At 41.0% G+C, this 19,437-nt stretch overlaps 2 protein-coding genes across 4 annotated transcripts in view; one reads left to right on the forward strand and one right to left on the reverse strand.

Moving 5' to 3' along the window:
- Positions 1-11,834, forward strand: part of tinagl1 (tubulointerstitial nephritis antigen-like 1) — a 41,483-nt gene extending 29,649 nt beyond the window's left edge. For both annotated transcript variants that reach the window (XM_074614630.1, XM_074614629.1), the window contains exons 6-12: positions 768-894; positions 1,260-1,410; positions 1,529-1,715; positions 3,478-3,523; positions 4,321-4,444; positions 8,558-8,603; positions 8,804-11,834. In XM_074614630.1, coding sequence (XP_074470731.1) covers positions 768-894; positions 1,260-1,410; positions 1,529-1,715; positions 3,478-3,523; positions 4,321-4,444; positions 8,558-8,603; positions 8,804-8,968 — 846 coding nt within the window. In that variant the 3' untranslated portion in view covers positions 8,969-11,834. The remainder of the gene's footprint in view (positions 1-767; positions 895-1,259; positions 1,411-1,528; positions 1,716-3,477; positions 3,524-4,320; positions 4,445-8,557; positions 8,604-8,803) is intronic.
- A 3,912-nt stretch (positions 11,835-15,746) lies between these two features.
- On the reverse strand, positions 15,747-19,217 carry LOC141754600 (lens fiber membrane intrinsic protein-like). Of its 2 annotated transcripts, none has more exons than XM_074613794.1 (5): positions 19,068-19,217; positions 17,756-17,964; positions 17,457-17,606; positions 17,233-17,367; positions 15,747-16,132 (listed from the first exon to the last, which is right to left on the reverse strand). In XM_074613794.1, the coding sequence occupies exons 2-5, from the start codon at positions 17,928-17,930 to the stop codon at positions 16,071-16,073; spliced, it is 522 nt and encodes a 173-aa protein (XP_074469895.1). In that variant the 5' UTR covers positions 17,931-17,964; positions 19,068-19,217; the 3' UTR covers positions 15,747-16,070. The 2 variants fall into 2 exon arrangements, with proteins under 2 accessions (XP_074469895.1, XP_074469894.1); XM_074613793.1 differs by lacking the exon at positions 19,068-19,217 and adding an exon at positions 18,827-18,977 and having other exon boundaries at positions 15,748-16,132.
- Between the last annotated feature and the right edge of the window lie 220 nt (positions 19,218-19,437).

Genomic DNA, 19,437 nt, shown 5'->3' on the forward strand with positions numbered 1-19,437 from the left:
GTCGTTTGTGCTTTGAATACCTCGCTATTAATTTGAGGAATGCAGCGCAGGCAGCCATCCTCTTTGAGAGACAGAGAGAGAGAGAGGGAAAGTCAGTTGCACAGAAGTGTGTGCTCTTATCCCACATAACTGGGAGATTAGGAGAGCATCCAGCCTCGAGTGGAGACTAATAGATCGAGTATGTTTGCCATCTGAGAAGCACCTGCGAGTGAATATGCGTTATCAGGAAAATATGTGCACTCCGACACAGACTTATCATCCTAATAAGGATTTATCATCACAGTGATATTGGCATTTTAAATAGAGATGGATGCCTCCATGAAAGAGTTCAGCTGGTTAAACAGCTAACTAAACCGCCTCATGGTTTCATGGAGAGGACCGGGATCAGAGCTTCCTGTCTATTCTACAGAGTCAGAGATTGACACTGGGCCAAATGCTCCTAATCACCTGTGAATAAATCCCTTCTACTGGAGGGCTGATAAGCCAATTTATGTAATCCACCTGTGATCCAAACTTGTCATACAACATTTTAATTACAGCTGTTAGTTTGCGGGCAAATAATTACTCTGTTCTGCTACAACTCTGTGTTGGCAGTTCAAACTGCTATTTCCTCTATTTGACTCTAAATCGTTGTTTAAAGTTTTGGGCTGTCTCTTGTGATAATAATTGTTTTTACTGAGAAACATTAATGCTACCTCAATGAGGCTTGTTCTGTGAGACTGTAACCGTGATGAAGCTGTATTGACTTCACTTTATCTCTCTGTCAGATGAACATGGATCCTCAGAGCGACCGTCTGCCGCTCTACTTCAACTCGACAGAGAAGTGGCCGGGAAAGATCCATGAACCGCTGGACCAGGGCAACTGTGCTGCATCCTGGGCTTTCTCCACTGCAGGTAGAGCAGGAATATAAATAAACAGAGAAAATGCAGGGAAATATAGGATGTCATAGGAAAAGACAGAAAAAAGAAGAATATAAACTTGTGAAAGTGTAACAACTTTTGACACAAGTGACAGGTTAGGTGACAAAAAGACAAAGAAGACAAAACAAACACTGCTGTCTTGTTCCCGATACTCTTGGACATGACAATGTGTTGACTACAAAGTCTTCCTCAATATTTCTGGATATCTATGATTATCACATACTTTAGCTTTCTGAAGACACAAATTATAACAATTAGAGGATAAAATCATGCATCTTGAAATCTAACATTTTTCTGTTTTCATGACATTTTGTAATATTTCCTATCCTCTTCACTAGCTGTGGCATCAGACAGAATCTCCATCCAGTCGATGGGTCACATGACTCCTCAGCTGTCCCCACAAAATATAATTTCCTGTGACACACGCAACCAGGGAGGCTGTGCCGGGGGACGCGTCGATGGAGCCTGGTGGTACCTCCGACGTAGAGGGTAAACTCTTAATTTATTATGAGCTAGAAACAAACAAAAAAAGCAAAGCAACACACAATATGTATACTTGATGACAACATGCTAAAGATTCCTTTCCATCTCTCCTCTCCTCTCACAGAGTGGTGACAGAGGACTGTTATCCATTCCAACCCCCACAGCAGACGCCAGCGGATGTGGGCCGCTGCATGATGCAGAGTCGCTCAGTTGGCCGTGGGAAGAGGCAGGCCACGCAGCGCTGCCCCAACACACACAACTACCACAACGACATCTACCAGTCCACGCCGCCCTACAGGCTCTCATCCAATGTAAGCACTGCACAAACACAAAACAATACATGCATAAACAGACATATGTGATGCATGCATTCACACCTGCTCACACACTCATGTACACCTTTGACACCTACATCAGTTCAACACCCGACCAGCACATGCTCTCAGATCTCCAATAAGCTCGCTGTACATTTTTAGGGCATCCTCGTGCTACAGTAGACTATAATCTCTCTCACGTGTTTAATACAGTATGTGTTTTTGCACCCTTTCCGTATGCATACTTGACTCCATCGGGAATGTACAAGATTAAGTGCTTGACAGCACTGATCAGTGAAGGGGAAGAAGTTTTATTTTTACCGGCATGTTTGCCACTTTTCACTTTCCAGGCAGTCGGATCCAGGAAGGTCGATTGAAATAGAATACAGCATTTAATAAATTCTGATTGTAGTTAGATTAGTTCGGCTCGACATATACTGGATATACAGGCAAGTGAGTGAATTAAACCAATTTACAGACTGCACTTTGGATAATCATCATCCATAATCGTTATCTGCTCTCATTACATGACTCAAAAGTGTATCTGGAATTAGCTTTCTGAGTTTACCTTCTATTATCAAATTACTTGACTCTTTCTGTGTGTCATCTATTCATGTTCAGGCACAATAGTGAGTGCAGTAAACCAGAATCAGTCAGTCGATATGAGAGCTGACTACAATGAGAAAACACAGACCAACAACTGCGCTGTATGTATATATATTAGGGCTGTCAATCGATTAAAATATTTAACCGCAAATTAATCGCACATTTTTGTATCTGGTCATAATGTACCTTAAAGGGAGATTTGTCAAGTATTTAATACTCTATACCCAAAACTGCATGTGATTATCATAAAGTGGATATGTCTGCAAAGGGGGGGAGACTCGTGGGTACCCCTAGAACCCATTTTCATTCACATATCATGAGGTTAGAGGTAAATGCCCGTTTTTTCCTCGCCAAAATTTAGTGTAAGTTTGGAGTGTTATTTAATCTCCTCCCCGACAAGCTAGTATGACATGGTACTTATGGATTCATTAGGGATTTTAGTTTCATATGATGCAAGTATCTTCACTCTACCTTTAAAACTGACCCTGCTACAACTTAAAAATCTCAAGATGCGTTAAAGAAATTAGTGGCATTAAAACAAATTTGCGTTAACGCGTTATTGCGTTAACTTTGACAGCCCTAATGTATATTAATGTTTTTTTCTCACAATGACAAATAAATAAGTAAATAATTAAACTCTACTTGGTTGATATTAAATGCACAATTACAAATTGCTGTGAGAAAAGTGTAAAGTTTATTTCACAATTTAAAAGCTGGACGATCTAAATCAATAATCTTTATTCAGAAAGCACCTCTGCCCTTCCTTTTTTAGGACAAAGTATCACGTAACATTCACTTAAACCGTTTCCAGAAGCCGTCTCTGCATGCTGTTCCGTACATCTCCTCCAATTCAAAGTCGACCACCGAGCTGCAGCCGACGTGTGGTTCCATCGGCCGGCATCCATCATTGCTAAATGACGGCTAATGCCTCTCAAAATCATTACAGCCTGTTGTTTCTGTCTCCCGCTGGCCTGTGAAGTCAATAAGCCAGACATTAAGGCCAGGAGGCCCTGCTGGACTCAATCTTGTTATCTGACTTTTAACATCCAGGGGGTTGTTTTCATCCTCTCCATTTCACTGATGTGTAATGATCTCCCTGTCCGTCTCTCTCTCCTCTGCCTATAAATCCTTCCTTCTGTCCTCTCTCTCTCAGGAAAAGGAGATCATGAAGGAGATTATGGATAATGGCCCCGTGCAAGGTAAGCCCAACTTGTAAACAATATTTTAGTGTCAACGTTTGCTCCCAAGTGAGTGTTGCTTTTTAAAAATCAAAACAACACCGCACTCCCAGGGGACACACAAATCCAAACACATGCACCGTGTTAGGTATCCGACCTCAGATGATGTCATGTTTGACCTTGTCAGCGTGATGGTTTTGTCCCGGGTTTCAACTATGACCACCTGGTTAGAAATGATGAGCCCGTGCCAGCTTCTTGTTTTATTGTTTAGCAGTCCAGGAGAACTTATTGGCTTCACGTCAAGTTTCCTTTTTGCCTTTGAGCTTCTCTCTGACACAAAGGCATAGAGGTGTGTGTACGTGTGTGTGTGTGTGTGTGTGTGTATTCGCGCATTGTGTGAGTTGTTTATAAGCGAGGAGGTCCACACACTGTTCTCAGCCAGAGAACACTGGATTTAGTGGAGGTAACCCTCCAATTGAGGGAATTTCTCAGCTGTACATCCGGAGATTTTTCTCATTGAGCTGGAATAAGAAAGTCACACTGAGTTCAGCTGTGCAGCTCTCTCTCTCTCTCACACACACACACCCTCTGCTGCCCTGTCTGATGTCTGGGTGTGTGCGACTCAGGGGGGAAATTGGAATTTGTTTGGTGAAATTAGGTAATTACTTTTCGATTAATTGTTGTTTGAATAAGATTTTTATCTCTCCCTTCTACAATCGGTTCAGCAGCCTCAATAGTCATATTGCGTGCGTGCGTGCGTGCGTGTGTGCGTGTGTTTTATCCGTCTACTAACTCTCCCTGCTTGTTTGTTCTTCCAGCTATTATGGAGGTCCACGAGGACTTCTTTGTCTATAAGAATGGGATCTACAAACACACTGATGTCAGCTTCACCAAGCCTACACAGTACCGCAAACACGGCACTCACTCAATCAGGATCACTGGGTAAGTTTACCACTACACAGTGCAAAACATGTCAAATTGAGTCTTTTTGCTACTGTTTTGTGAATCAGCAGCCTGTTCGTCATTGCATAGCTGTAAGAAGAGGTTTGGCTCCGTGCACAAACCTTATTAGACGCAACATAAACACCTTTGAGATGCCTTTTGATGATGAAAGTTTTTTTTCAGTTGGAGTTACTAACTTGTGAATGGGTGAAAAACATTTGCCTTCCTTCCTCTCGTTCCAAGCGTCTGGTTTCACTGTCGCTACATGCTCAACAGATGCCATTTCAGCAGAAAAAGTGTTTATTAAGGATGAATCAGGTTTTAATTGAGTAGAGATTCAGAGCTTACACACGGCCGAGAGCATACGTGTCGACAAGCTTCCCTCCCAGTCTGTTGCTCTTGGAGACACACCTTGGCTCCACGCCGCCGTCTGCCCCAGACGAGGCCTCCCCCTCCCTCTTCCTCCTCTATCTAGTAACTACGGCGACCACAAATATGTAGGCAGGTAGACGGCTCACACACCTGGATTACCTGCCCCCACCCATCTGTCTCTCGTTATTCCCCCCCGTCCTCCTCGCTGTCATTGCCACATCTCCGTGGCGTCTCCATCATCACGCCTCAGCTGGTCATCTGACTCACTGACTGTCCCACTTCCTCTCTTCTCCACATCCAAGCCAAAACACTCTTGCTATCATTTAGACTATCTGCAGACAGACAGGTAGTAGTTGACTGCTGTTTTTATGTGTTGTTTGGAGAGAGCTGAGAGGTTTTGACCTGTAAAAAGTCAGAAACATCCTTTTCACTTGTAAATATCTGACAGAGCTCTTCTCGGAGTCATCCAGCTGGTTTTGAAGCGTGTCTGTCGGGACAATGATACGCTGCCGCTCACTAGTTTCACTTTCCAAATTAGAAAAATGAGCAGCTACCTCGTAATTTGTGTCTCATAGGGGCTGAGGAATGTGCATTTGACTACCGTAGTGCCTCAGCGTCTGAGCTTGTCCGTGAACATCAGTTTCTCCAGACATGGCATAAAAACAGCCTCTCTACTTTTATCTGATTGGCCGTTGGTGAAGACAAAACACATTCCATTTACAAGCCCCTTTTCATGCTCCTTTTTATGTGTGTGTCTTGTATGTAGTTTATGACATTTCATGTAGTTTTATGACATCACACGGCGTGTATAGGCATGGGTATGATAAACACTCGGCCTCCAACCTGTACTTAGCTTGTTTGAACCACATACTTCACCGTAAACATGTGCTGTTCTGAAATGTCCTCTTGGAAAACTGTGGATGCACATGTTTGTTCACAACGCTGATGTCCGGCTCACACTATGTAAACCGTAAAATTTAGGGCTGTCAAAGTTAACGCGTTAATAACGGGTAACCGCAGCTTGTCACGAAGGAGGTTAAATAACGCTCAATGCAAACTTGCACTAAATTTTAGTGAGGAAAAACTTGCATGGCCATTTTCAAAGGGGTCCCTTGACCTCTGACCTCAAGATATGTAAATGAAAATGGGTTCTATGCGTACCCACGAGTCTCCTCTTTACAGACATGCCCACTTTATGATAATCACATGCAGTTTGGGGCAAGTCATAGTCAAGTCAGCACACTGACAGTGTCGTGTGAGGAGTTTACAAAGGGGACCCAATCGCAGAGTAACAGGCAGGACAGGTAGTTAGAAATAAAAGCGAGCTTTAATAGACCTGAAAAAACAAAAACAACAAAAGGCTGGGAGGGGAACCAAGTACAAAAGAACAAATAGAAACAAACAACAAAAACCAAACAGAGGACCAAAACCAAAAATCACAAACCAGGGAAACACCAGGAACACCAGGATCAGAGCAGGAGGAAACAAGGAACGCGGAGGACAAGGTAGACCGGGCTGGAGAGACAAACGAACCGACAAGAACAGAGGGGAACACACAGGCTTAAATACAAGACATGATTACACAAAGGTGAAACAAATCAGGGCGGGGCAGACAATCAACAAAAGGCGGGAAAACAAACAAAGGAGGGAAGTAAAACCAGACAAGACACAGGAGGAGTGAATTACCAAAATAAAACAGGAAACACCGGAATAATATAAAAGACACCAAATCCAAAATCACAAAAGTAAATAATAACAAGAGACTGGCACAGCCAGAACATAACAGACAGCTGTTGTTGCCTGTTGGGCTTGAGTTTGCTTTGTTATGATTTGAGCATATTTTTTATGCTAGATGCAGTACCTGTGAGGGTTTCTGGACATTATTTGTCATTGTTTTGAGTTGTTAATTGATTTCCAATAATAAATACATACACACATTTGCATAAAGCAGCATATTTGCCCACTCCCATGTTGATAAGAGCATTAAATACTTGACAAATCTCCCTTTTAAGGTACATTTTGAACAGATACAAAAATTTGAGATTAGTTTGTGATTAATTGCGATTAACTATTTTAATCGATTGACAGTCCTAGTAAAATTACATCTCTACATCCTCAGTTTGTCAATAAACTGTGGGGTATACAGGGTGTGAGATGATTATGAGAATTTAGATTCCCAGCTTTCCTGAATGCCTCCTGCTCTTTGGCTCCTTCTACTGATGATTCCTCGTCGCTCACTGGACGAGTGGATGTGGATGTACCAGCGACACGGGTTCAGGGACGGATGGAGCAAAACGAGGAGGGGTAGGGGGTAAGGGGTGCATAGTGTTTTGAGCTCCAACCTGCCAGCCACAGGCCATAGTGTGTTTACATAGGCCAAATCCCATAGCGGTGCGTTCCTTTAAGCCCAGGGCCTGGGAAAGTTTGTGGAAAGAGCATTGAGGTCCAGTGTGGTGGAAAGGGCATTGTCTGGGCCGTTGATCCTGACAGTACCGGACAGAGAGCGGGGGATCAATCCACGGGAGAAGAGGTCAGGGGTGGGTTGAATCGGCGTCGGGAAAGGGCGGGGCACATGGGCACAGCGGTATGCCCATCATTGTCCCCGCGTGAGCGAGCGAGTGAGCTGATTGGAGGCCCGATAAGAGATCAGCAGTGGTCCGATTCTGTCTGGCTCTGTCCATACCGATAAATATGCAGGCAGGCAGGCATGCATGTAGGATCTCACACACACACACACACACACACACACACACATACAGGTGTGAATGTGCCCTTACCCACAAACACGAATCACATCTCTCCAGTCTGTTTCAGATTGTAGTTGACATCTGTTGTGTACACAGCTGTTTTTAATGTGCCTGCTCCTGGTCAATGTGACGTCTGACTCCAGTCGGGGCTAAAAAAGACACTCGCTGAAAGCAGGTTGGCACCATCTGCCAGTGTTGTGGTGGCAGGCTACTGAGTTGGCAGAGCCTGAGCCCAGCCGCTCTATTTCCCAGCATTCCTTTCCCTTATAAAAGATAACAAGCGAGTGGACACCGGGAGTCTCTTGGGAAACGAAAGGCCTGGAGTGCAAAAACAGGATGGGAATTGGCTTTGGGAGAATGTTTTGATCATGACGAGCAGAAACGGCGGGCGTCTAAAAGTTGGCAGTGGCTAAGCTAAGACCAAAGTGCAAGGCATGATGGGAATGTTTCCTGAGAACAAAGCTGCTATGAGGAAGAAGGGTAAAGATAGGCCTCTAAGTTCAGATTCACATATATATATATATACTGTATTTGTGCATTTTTTTGTCGTCAGTGTTGCTGTCCGTGACAGGATTGAGGTGGTGTTCACTTCCTCGTAGCCTACCCTCTCCTTCCTGTTTCATGTCCAGAAACAGCGGAGAGGAAAAGGGGGATTCCGTGTTCCTTTGGATTGGAATGATGTCGGAGTGCAACCAGGCGGTGTCCAGTCATAAATACTCTGTTTTCAGGATGTTGTTAACAAGATGAAAGATTTTGATCCCCCCACTCGAACGCCACTTGTACCTCTTCCTGCTTTTCTTTATCAATAATGCCAAGCGTGTTCTAGGTGTACACATTACTGAGAAGTGTTTACATCTGACATGTTGGACGGCATCCATACTTTAAAAATAGCAACTCTGACACAGCTGATATGTGTATTTAGGGATATTTTGTTTCCTGTTGTTTAGTTCTAATGCAATTTGAGTAACCATCCTCTCTCTGCTTTGTGCACCAGGTGGGGAGAGGAGAGAAACTTTGATGGGACATCAAAAAAATATTGGGTAAGTTGTTTCAGTGTGCAAAACAAACCCATGATGCCCAGATTAGCCCCTTAATTGGCTCAAACATTGTGCTTTTTGTAATGAATAATACATTTTAAAGTGAGTGTTTGACAGTGTTGCCAGTTCTGTTTTTTGTATATGCATTCTCAGATTAAAATCTGTCTCATTTTTACTAAATTTGACTTTACTTTTCTTTCCAGATCGCTGCCAACTCCTGGGGAAAGAACTGGGGAGAGAACGGCTACTTCCGCATCGCCCGCGGGGACAACGAGTGTGAGATTGAAACATTTGTGATTGGCGTGTGGGGCAGGATCACGATGGAGGACATGCACAACCATCACCACCATCGTCGCCGACACATTTAGAGACACGACAGATGTTAAAAACCCCACAGAGACCTTTGTTTTTAATCCCACCTATAGATGGTTTTTACCCCCAAAGGAGAAGAGTCTCCGAACTTCAGCACATCCCCTCACCCATCAAGCTGGCTGGGACAGCCACAAAATCAACCCCAGAGCCCCCGAACCCTCTCTTTTTATACCTTACTTCACTCTGGGGATCAATACAACCCCTCTTCTCCTCCTTTTTAAGAGAGCAACCATCCCCACTCTCCCTGTAACTCAAGGTTTATGGCACCAAAAAGATAAACTAAGCTAAAGCTCTTTTACGTCGCCTTAAATTAGGCACCTCAGGTACCTACTGATCCAAAGACCACGCTTCCCACAATCCTCAACGTTACCTTTGGTGAAACATGTTCATGTCAAAGTTGACAGAAAGAGAAGCTCAATCTGATCTTTTTTATTCTTCTTTGTGCTTCTTTGTCAACCCGAACCTTTAGTCTTCTCTAAATCTATAATCCAGACAGACCGAATTTCAGAGGGACCGTTTGGAAAAGAGGAAATCCGAGAGCCAGATTATCAGACATCAGACCCTTTCAGAGAGACACACCCTGCCGAACTGTGTAACATGATGATATATCATAGACGACCTTACTGACCTTTACCTGTCAGCTATACGGAGGCAAAGTTGGGCTCATTCCCTCAGTTTTAGAGAGGACACTTGTATGGAGTTGCAGGCGGTAGAGTTTCCCACACATTCCAGTAAAAGCGTAGAATCTGACACTGGAAACGGGAGAAGATGTGGAGTATAAAGATGACAAATCAAAATGACTCCCATGGACATTTTAAAGCAATTTAATAATGAATCAGGCTAAACTAGGCCCGTCTTCTACATGTTTCTACAGAGTCAGTAGGTGAGATTAAACGTGTATCATTTGGCTACAGGTGAAATCAATCATTTTCAGTCATACTTGATGAATAAAAGTCACCACGAACATGTAAATAAAAGCCACGCTGCCATTCTTGACCCCACCATCCCATTTAAAAGATGAAACCCTGATTAAAAAGATTGCAATGCCTTAAAGAAACCGAGTTGTTTTGACCACTGAGAAAGAAAGAGGCTAGTGTATAGTAGTCTTAATTTGCTCCGTTCTGTGTACACTGTTACAATTTGAGCTGAAGAGAAGAAAGAGAGAAAGTTATTTTTTTGTCGCGGTTATATTGTGAAGTTTTATTTTACTACTTGTTTTACGATGTACTGTATGTAGTAACTTTCATAACACACTCAGTCGCTTTTCTGCTTGTGCTTCTTGATAGTTGTAAGTGTTTGACCACAGCGAGGAGGACGAGGGGGGCGATACTGCTGCTAAAGTCCAGTCTGTAGTTTGATGCATTTCATATGTAATAAACATGTAAAGCCACTTCTAACTAACGCAGAAAGTCACGCAGGTTGCAGATGAGCTGTTTGACTTCATGTTCTCATTTCTATTTTTTATTATTTTCTGCTAGAAACATATTCCAACTTATCGGCCGTGTGCCTGCTTTGCTACACCGCTTTTTGATGTCTTTATTTCAACCGATTGCAGGCTGATTGAGGGATTTCCAAATCTGTTTAGAGCACAGCCTCACTTGAAAAGGAAAGCCCGGTGTGTTATTACCACTTACCTTAAATTACATCCCGCTGTGCTTCAGCTGCAACTTCAGAAGGCTTTTCCATTTCTATATCATCTTATCTTGTGATCTTTAAGGTCCCTCTGTCATCTCCTTCAGGCATGGATGAGCAGATATAGGCATAAAAGCAAAGAGAAATGTCTGGATGGACAGGCAATGTGCAACGTGGTGGATAAATATAAGCAGTTATTGCATGTTTCTCATGCGATGTAGTGAAGCTTTCATTCTGAAGTGAGCGAGGGCAGGGGAAGGTGAAGAGCTGCCCATCAACATGACAAGGACAATGTGAAACTGAGCTCTTTGGCCTGAAGAGTGTTTATGTCTATCTTCTGTCAGCAGAAAGAAGGAGATTCCTCTTTTCTATATTTTCATCTGTGGGCGTGTTGCTATAGCTCCTTTACAAGAGAGAAAAAGATCAATGGACAAAACTCAAGGTGCTAGATTGGTTTACGTCGTGTGCACAGATTAGTTTGTTTCATGACAATTTACTTTCACCAGAAGTTGTGAAACCTTTGATATTAATTTATAGAGGATATCTCGTGACTTCCCTCCTCAAGAGCAGCGTCGATGTGAGATGCTTGAGTTGTGTTCTTGTGTTACAAACACTGGTGTGTCTCAGTGGGCTGAGAAAAGCAGACAAATTACTGTTTTCATGCAGAAGGAAGTATTGGAATCTGACCTTCCCTTGAGTAGAGACATCTTATCGTCAGTGTCCATTTATTTTGCTTACTGTATGTTGGATTAACGGTCATTCAGGTTCATTGTTAGTTTGGACCTAAATGCTATATATCAGTGGTTCCCAACCTGGGGTCCGGGCCCCTCTTAGAGGGGCGCCAAAGATCACAGGGGGTGCTTCAGGATTTGTTTGTTCTGAGGTTGTCAAAATTAGATTTCCTCATAACTAAAATCATAATAACACACTTTTTGCTTCATAGTCACAAATCTAACAAAATATTCAGTTTCAATCCATATTTGTTGGCGTTTAGCCTTTCAAAAACAACATTTTCAGTTCATTTTCTCTCCCGCTTGACACAGACCCCTGTATTGACGGGGCGGTCTAGCATAAATTACATTTATTTAACCATGATAATAAAAAATCTGTTTCGGCTCTAACACTATTATAGTAGTTGTTGCAAAAAAAAATTATATTACGTATCTGCATTCACTTGGCAAATGTGTCAAGATGTCATCACTTTATTTATGTTGATAAAACTTCATTAAAGGAAGTTGATTTGATTAAAAAAAAAATAGCTAATTTAATACACTTTATTCAAATAGAGGATATTAGAGGATTTGTACGTTTTTGGGGGTGATGACGTCGGGGGTCTCAGCTTTTCTTAAATGCAAGTAGGGGGTGCTTCAAGGAAAATAGGTTGGGAACCACTGCTATATGCGATACTGAATATATAGAAGATGGTTAAAAAGACTCATAGCATTCTAAACTAAATGTTCATGAACATGTGCCACATATTTCTAGTTCAGATGGGACCAATAATAACTGTATTACCGATGATTCTCTGCAAAACCCAAATTGATTCCATATAAACTTATCTTACTTTCAGCAACAGTTTTCTCCAACAAAACAACCTCTCCCCAGGAGCTGCAGCAGACATCCACTCAGAAGTTGTGTATTTTATGTAAAATGAACCACTCCATATTCACTGATGTGTAGACTTTATTTATGACAAGATGTGTAAATTATATACTTTTATTCCTCGTTTTCCTGTGCAATGTTTTATTATCTCTCTGTCTCTTGTATTGTGTGCACTAAATGCAATACCACGTTAGTGTTCACTTGTGCGGCACAATAAAGTCTTTCCAAAAAACCACATGGTCTCGTTGTGAACACCTGTTTGTGTTGTATCATTAACGTATGTAAACAAGGCGATATGATCGGGGGGAAAATGCCTCATATAGTCTGCATGTGTGTAGGTTAGATAGTTGAGAAGATGTGTGATTTTTAGGAACATTATAGGATCAGTGAGCCACAATGGGAGGGACTGTTGCAGAGTGTTCAGGGGGAAGCTCCTCTATGGGACGAGGCCGGGTGGGATGAGGACAGTTTTTATAAGATCCTGCTGTGTCAGCATACTCTTCCATCACCGAGAGCAATAATTCTGACCATCAGTCAGTGGGAGACCAGGCCAAAGAGTATAATCCATCAAATATTAGAATTAAGGACATACAGTATCTGCTCTGAATCATATGTTAAATTTCATTTAACTAGAAGCCAAAGATCTTTAGTTACACAGAGAACTGGTATGAACTGCTATTCTTCCTCTGGTCATTGAGGTCAGCGGATTCAAAAATATTTGTGCGACATGATTTGGGAGAAGTGAGTGTAATTTTCTTTTGTTCTGTTCAAACTTAGATTATTTATGAATATAATTTTTTTTCATGAAATGGCTCGACAAAACCCAAAAGTATTGAGGTGTAGAGATGATCAAAAATCGGAATGGTTGGATGTTTAAGTTTGCGAGTTTTGTCTCAGAAACCTAGAAAAGATGGACTGTTTAATTAATGTCTGATTGTGAAGGTTGTTAGTTGGTTTTCTAGATTCATGGACTTTTTATTTTGTGGATTGAAAATGTATACACAGCACTCTGGCTTCAGTGAATTTGTGATGTAAGAAAATGTGGGTTTTGCATAGTTGTACAGTATGAATGACTATGACTATAAATAATACGCAGACGCAGAAAAAAACATTTGCTTGTGTACTCTTGAGTCAAAGAGAAATTCTTTCTGTATGTGTGTTTTCCTTTCAGCTAAACAAAATTCTTTGATTATTTAATTTAATTATTAAACTCTATAAAAAATAATGTAATCTCCCCTCTTAGCACAGTACTTCAATAAATACATTATCCACCATTTCCCCTCCTTAAATTTGTTTTGGTATTTTGTGGCCAAAAGAATTCACAATAAAAATATATCTATAGAACATTTGAATAAAAAAATAATAAATTCATTTTTTAACTTTATTGTGCATTTTGTCTCTTTTTTAGCAAATGAATTACACTCAAAATACCAGTGTAGGGAGGTGGAGAGAGAGTCTGTAACCATAACTGTACATACAGTATAGAATGATTTATGGGGCACTGGATTATTTAAACATGATATCAATATTTTATTTTTAAATATCACGGTTAACGTCAATACTGGTATATCGCGACACCCCTAGTGTTTAGCATGTCTGTGACTCTGTGTCCCACATAAACATCTGGGTGAACATCTGCCTCAGAGAGGGACAGTGTTCTAACCTGGAGAGGACACCCTCCTGTTTTAAGTGTAAAATTAGACATATTTAGCAAATTGTCACATATATCAACAGGCTCCATCGGTGAAAACTACCAGGTGTTATCACCAACACCGTGTTCAACACTAATAGAAGGGTGAGCAGCCGCCTTGGAGGGATGACCTTAACCCTGCATTCCTGCGTCGAATCCCTCACCTATGAAACCTTTTAATGACATTCATAGTATATGCACAGCCCATTTTATGTTACACTTCAACTTTAAGTACACATGTGGCCTGACTAGTTTCTGTTGGTAACACGTGAGCTGTTTTAAAAGAAAAATTCTCTCGTTGCAATTTTAAAAGCTTATATTCAGTCTTAAAAATATATATTTCTTAGAGCAAGACAAATGTCCTGCTGTTGAAATGGGATCATTCTTCTTCTTTTCAATGCAAACTGTTTCACAATAAAGCATAGTTAATACCACACACAGACTGTACAGCAGAATGAGGAAGATGATGCCAAGTTATTGTTGTGTAAATACAGTTATGTTTTGAGGTAAAACACTGCAATTAAAGTACGCTACTAACAATTTGCTTCCCTTGTTTTAGGCAAAATAATTTCATAGCACTTAAAATGTTATCCAATACTTCTGTAGATGATTTTGCAATGTGGTTTTCTGAGCTGATTTAAAGACTTTGACCTGAAAACTATTAATGCTTTTCAATCTTTTACTATAATCCTCCACAAAAACACACTCATACAAACTGCTTGTATTGTATTGTCAAACAATGTTATGATAATTGCTCACAGTTTACTTTGTGTATATGTGACGGGACAGATGAATAAAAGGACCACCATCATCCTCACAGTATTTACAACCCCGGTGCTATAAAAAAAATCACTGTAGTTCTGCTGTAAATAAATATTAATAATCATTTAGTCGATTTTCTAAAATGTGAACATTTGCCAAGTCATCCCACGGGGCTGTTAAGACCAGGCCTCGGTGAAAGCTTTAGACTGGGCTTATGAAAGAATCTGTAGAAAAGCACACATTATCACAGAGCTTATCTCTTCACAGCAGCCACAAGGACCAAGTATGGAAACTTGGATCAAGGGATCTGTCCAGGGACTGTTTACATTTCTCTCATTGTTTCTGCGTCACCAAGTAGACAAAGCATTCATTACCCCGGCAGCTACTGGTCCTCTGCTCCCAGCTGATGGCGAGGAATGGACGAGTACCAAGAAAAAGGAGGAAGTAGTTATTAAAGACAGAGGCAGGGGAACAATCAGTGGCTGGAGACCCCACCCTGGTTCCCCCCGGTCCACGAACACGATCTTCTCCTCAGGTGCTTTATAAGCCTGTTCTGCACACATCACTTTTCCATGTGCTGCCTGTACTTGAGTGTACTCAGGGGATGTCAACAAACATGTTGTGGAAGATCATGCTGGCTGCCAGAGGCAAAGCCATTTCCCATAAACATCAACCTAATAAAGATCATATATAGTTTGGGGGGGATCCTTGTCAGAACAAAGCAGGAAATAGCTTCAGGGGGAATCCTGAGACAAACATATGTACTGCATACCTTTGATATATTGTTCTAGACTAATATTTCAACATTACATACCTTCCCACAACATATTACGCCCACTACTGTAAAGCATTTCCTGAGGGGAAACGCAGCTTCAGTTGTCTGTGATGCTGGATTTCCTCCAATGTAAAGAGTTAGAGGAGTATGATGAAGATACATGATGGATGTTTCTCAACAGTCTGCAATCTTATCTGATTTTTGATCCTGATTCAACCTGTAATGCCCACATCCATCATCACATCTACTGTAAGTGCTCCGCTCCAGTACTTTGGTTTAGTGCTGCCACCTTCTGGTGACCTTTCAGTACAGCTGCAAAAATCACACTAACATTTGAGGACCAGCTTTATTGAATGTGCCAAATTACAGTAAGATTTTCTTTAAAATATAAAAACCAATAATCCTGTTACAGTAATTAGACACGTGATTCATTCCTCTTTTCTATCATCATGACTATTTCTATAAAAAATCCATATTGCAAGACTTTTAGAAAACACAAGCAGACCGTCAAGGCCTCCAGGAGCAGCATCCGACGTCATCTCTTCAGTAGATCAGTCAACGCCGCTATTCGTCCTCAATTCAAAATGGCATTGTCCTCTTTTATATTTACTTTTTTAAACAAACTGTGTGTCTCCCTCTAGCGTGGGCCGTTTCCTCTCCTGCATTCACACATTCTGTAGGCACATATGTAGAAAATACCTGCAACGGACAGAGGCAGTGCATTTGGTGATGTACAGTATGTATGATTACAAAATTACATGCAATAGGTTAAACAATTTGGCTTTATATATATATATGTATATCAACGAGACACTACAGGCAAAAACATTGTTTTTCCTTTTGGCTATTTTGCTTCCATAACATGTCTTCTTTCAGACTAGTTGAAAGAAAGTGTTTATTTTACTACTTGTTCTATTTACATCTGTAGATTTCTCCTAAATTCACCAAAAGTTAGAATCAGATAATGTCTCATTTACATATTTAAACATAAAATTTCAGAAAACTTTTAACACAAAAAATAATTGTCTTAACGTAAGTAATCAACTGGGGAAGTTTCATGGTGACATCTATTAGTTAATATGTTTATCCTTGTAGTGTCTTGCAAAATTTATGTATAATCTTTAAAGGCCAATTTCTCAAAATTAGTTTTTTTCTCATAGCCTGAGCCAGAAATCTCCACTTCAGTAGCATTTAACATCCATCACACTGTCCAGTTTAATTCCTATCTATATTCTGAAGGTGTTTAGAGAGGGGTTTGTTCATATATCATTCATAGCCTGATTTATAGAACATTTTATTCCTAAAAAAATGACAAAAACTGTTTTTTTAATGGCTATTGACAGTATTTTCTGATTTATGGAGTGATAAATATCCCAAATCCCCTCTGTAAAAACCTTTGACTCTAGTATGTCAACAAAATGAAACAAGATTTATCCAATGTTCATATTCCTGTTCTGGAAATATATGCAAATTAGCACACATTTAATAAGACAATGCCTAATTTGCATATTTAAACATAAAACATGTAATACAAAAAAAAGAATTGCCTTAATGTAAGTTATCAACTGGAGAAGTTTCATGGTGACATCTATTAGTTAAATTTGTTACCCTATTCAATTTAAGATTTCCTTCATATTGCATCAACGGGACTAGAGATTATCTCAATAAAGGTTATTGTTTTGAATATTTGTTAGTAACTTCTGTGGTTATTGCTTCTTCTGAGCTCTCTGACAACTTTGAATATAAATGGGGTTTATGTCTCGACAAAGATTGACCCCCCGACCTTTGTCCTTTCTCACCTGCAAAGAAGTTCATGAGCATGGCCACCCAGCCCAGTATGTAGGACCAGGAGAAGCGCCAGTCACCGAAGCGCCTCCCCAGGAAGTTGACTGTCACTCCAGTATAAATGGCCATACCCAGCAGAACAAAGAAAGCTAAAAAGGGATAGGGAAGTACATGTCAGTTATGATTAAGTTAAGTGTACGTGCATGTGTGTGTGTGTGAGTTGATTCAGAGGACTCACTGGAGACAAAAAACATGATTCCTGCAGCAAAGGAGCGGTTGAACCTTTCAAAGGAGGAGAAGTGAGCGAACGACATGATGCCTGCGATGATGCCTGCAAAGCACGCCATCCCTGAAAGGATCATGAAGGCCCTGGTGGCATTCCAGTAAGCTGGAAGGAAACGGGTAGACTTCATCAGATATATCAGACCCACAAGATGGAGCAGCATATGGTTCCAGATGCCTCTTTCATTAGCTGGTGCTCAAATATACAGGGACTTTGATATTGTAGTTTTTGAAAGACATCCTGAATGTCCTTACCAATGCTGTCAGTCTGCATGTAGCACTTGTTGGAAATGCAGTACCTCCACAGACCCTGGTGGGCGTAGTTTCCAGAGAGACGGTACTGCATCCAGTAGTCGGTCGCCGTGGAGATCACCAACAGGATATTACCAACAATAGCACAGAACAGGCCCCCTCCCATGAAGCTGTACATCTTGAGCTGAGATAACGGGGCCTCTGCAGAGCAACTGTAACATAGTGAGGGGGAAATCATGTAAGTTAAGCGTGCTGTGGATCAATGGTTCTCAACCAGGGGTCCTGGGACCCCCAGGGGTCCTTGAGGGAGTTCCAGGGGGTCCCCAGAAATATGGAGAATAGTTAATTTTCACTATTTAATTCACTATATAAGTGAGTCCAATATGAGTAAGAGTCACAAGAGTGACTATTGACTACTGATCACTTCTTCCACAGTTGACAACTACAGTAATCTGTTCTTAATCACAACCAAAATCTTTTCCGATGCTGGTCCCTGAAGCGAAATCTTATCAAATTGGAGTCTGTGACCTAATGTGTATCCATTTAGGGGTCCTTGACATGAAAAAGGTTGAGAACCATTGCTGTAGATATTGTTAAAATCCTATTGTGCTATTCATGTACTGCACACACAGACTTACTGGGTGTCAAGTCAAATTTAAGACATTAGGCTCTTTATGTACATACATAGTCTCAAGACCTGCAACTTAAGAGGGTGAATACATCATTTTTAAATTAAACACACTGTATGGATTACAATATGCGTAAATGGCATCTTTAAAAACGTATTAATACTCAATACTTCATACAAATTCTGCCAACGCTTTGCAAAGAATCCTTAAAAAAAAGTGATAGTGAAATCTAATCAGTCAAATTAAATACTATTGTCCATTTGGAGCTTCGTTTGAAAACCACATATGATGCCAACCAATCATAAAGCCATACTACAATGAGCACAAACCAGAGAAATAGAGAAATATGAAACAAATATCTCTCCATATATGAACATGCAACAAGCACAATTATATTTGCTGCTGATTTGTAACTAACATACTCTATCAAACATGAAGTATTTACCTCTTCTGTAGTGGAACCATCACTATTAGTTGAACAGACGCGAAGCAAAACCACAGTAAAAGCTATGATGTTGCGGTTTGTTGTTGCTCCCCTTCCCAATCTTTATGTAACACCAGTGCTTGTTCAGCTGTAATGAGGTTTTATCTGATTCTGCCAGCCTCTGTCCAATCATCATAAGTGAAAATGTATTGCTCTGGGATACACATACAAAAAAAAAACACATTGAAATTTGATCCTTTACCTTGTTTCTGGAAATGCACCCTCTCTACTGCCCACCTTTCTGAGGTAAAGATAGAAACGGGTGGAGAGAGAAAGAGCTGTTGCTCACCTGGGGGCAAAGAGAGAGAGAGAGTCACAGACAATACTACAACCTAAAAGTTGTCCCCTCGTTTTTTTGTCGATGAAAGCAAAATCCTCCCTGTGTGGGATGCACTTGAATGAGACACCGTAGGGGCCACACGGTGCATGTGACTCTGTACATTTGAGTGTGTGTGTGTGGGGCTTGTGGGGCCTTGGAAAAGGGGGTCATGGTCCATGTTTCTTTTTGGGGGGTTTTGTTTGTTTGTAAATGGTGTGCTCTAGAACTGGGGATATGCATAGGTATGCAGAAC

This window comes from Sebastes fasciatus, chromosome 17, assembly GCF_043250625.1.
Source record: "Sebastes fasciatus isolate fSebFas1 chromosome 17, fSebFas1.pri, whole genome shotgun sequence".
Lineage (NCBI taxonomy): Eukaryota > Metazoa > Chordata > Actinopteri > Perciformes > Sebastidae > Sebastes > Sebastes fasciatus.